At 58.1% G+C, this 1,400-nt stretch overlaps 1 protein-coding gene across 1 annotated transcript; it reads right to left on the reverse strand.

Annotated features, from left to right (window-relative positions):
- On the reverse strand, positions 1 to 1,400 carry BBK36DRAFT_1043674 (hypothetical protein; the record flags this gene model as incomplete). Its single annotated transcript, XM_024888885.1, has 1 exon — positions 1 to 1,400. A coding segment is annotated over exon 1 (1,052 nt), but the record flags the coding sequence as incomplete, so codon positions are not given.

The following is a 1,400-nucleotide window of genomic DNA, read 5'->3' on the forward strand; positions in this document are numbered from 1 at the left end:
GGTTGCAGAGGAAGAGAAGTAGTGGGCACGTACCGCAAATCCGCAATGTTTGGATCCCCGAGCCTTTGAGGAGAAATGCGGATGGTTCTACCGAAAGAATCCAACACCGTGTGCTCTCGAGAGGGGTCGTCCCATAAGACGTCGTCGCTAATGCCAGGAAAATAGCTGAGGCTTCCTCTGAGGCTAAGGGGGCCCTCGCTGGTAGCCCGACGAGGCAACTCCACCGACTGGACAGTCATGTTGCCTTCGTCGAGAATTGACGACTGCGGGGGCTGCAAGTCATCCGAGGAACCCTCGTCCAGGGGCAAAGACAAGCGAGGCCTGTCAATGGGCAGCTCGTCGTCGTCGTCGTCGTCGTCGTCGTCGTCGCCACGTCGAGACCTGCCGCTCCCACTACCACGGGCCTCTCCATTATTGTTGCCGCCGTCGTTGCCATCAGGCGAGGTCTTATCCGGAGACGACGATGAGTCAATCACGTTGCTGGTCGGCGCTAGGGCGCGGCCAAGGTTGCGTAGAATAAGCATGGGCGTTTCCCTCTGCTCCCGGAAGCTCTGGCGGCGGCTGCGTCCAGGCGTGAACATGGCCAGGCGGCGCTGGTCGAGGGCCCTACGGGCGGCTATGGCATGGGGTGTCGGGACATTCTCGAACGCCGGCGTGTTCATGACCGAGCGAGGATAATGAGGGTTCTGCATCCAACGGTTCGAGGGCGTGTAGTAGGAGAGCCGAGTGGCGGAGGGCTCAACACTCCTTGTGCGGCGCCGGGGGGGCGTGTGAACGGGCTCCTCATCCTCATCCTCGGCGGTGGTTCTTCTGCCCATGTCCAGAATCTCGAGGTCCATGGTGGCAATGCTCGATGGGGGAGATGGGGTCTCGGGAGGGGGGTAGAGGTCAGGTTCTGAGTCTGTGGGGGAGATGCTGCGTTCACGTTCGCCGGGGGGTCTGGCTCTGTCTTGTATGTTGAGGAATTGTCGACGCCAGTATTGGTAACGAGGGCCTTCGGGATGAAAGTCGAAGTAGAAGTCTGTGGGATAAAAGTCGACATCCAGGGACATGTGAAGAGATTGAGAAGGAAGCCGATCTGATTGTGTGAGGGGGGTGTTGAGTAACTCTTGTCACTACAACAACAAAGACAACACCGGATGATGCTGTCGTCGTCGATGTTGTTGCTGTTGTCGTAAAACAGAGAGAGAGAGAGAGTACAAGATGACCAGACCAGACCAGACCAGACCAGACCGGGTCACGGCGCGTGGCTGTTGGTTCCCTTGGCGTCGAAAGGCCCTGATGGGTACGTTGCTAGAGTCCTTATATGTGTAGATGGATCCCCGTGTCGAGAGTGACCGCAGGAATATACCTACCTAACGATATGCAGGCTGCAGCAACCGATGAGCTGGACAGAAGAG

The sequence above is a fragment of the Trichoderma citrinoviride genome (genome assembly GCF_003025115.1).
Source record: "Trichoderma citrinoviride strain TUCIM 6016 unplaced genomic scaffold BBK36scaffold_334, whole genome shotgun sequence".
NCBI lineage: Eukaryota > Fungi > Ascomycota > Sordariomycetes > Hypocreales > Hypocreaceae > Trichoderma > Trichoderma citrinoviride.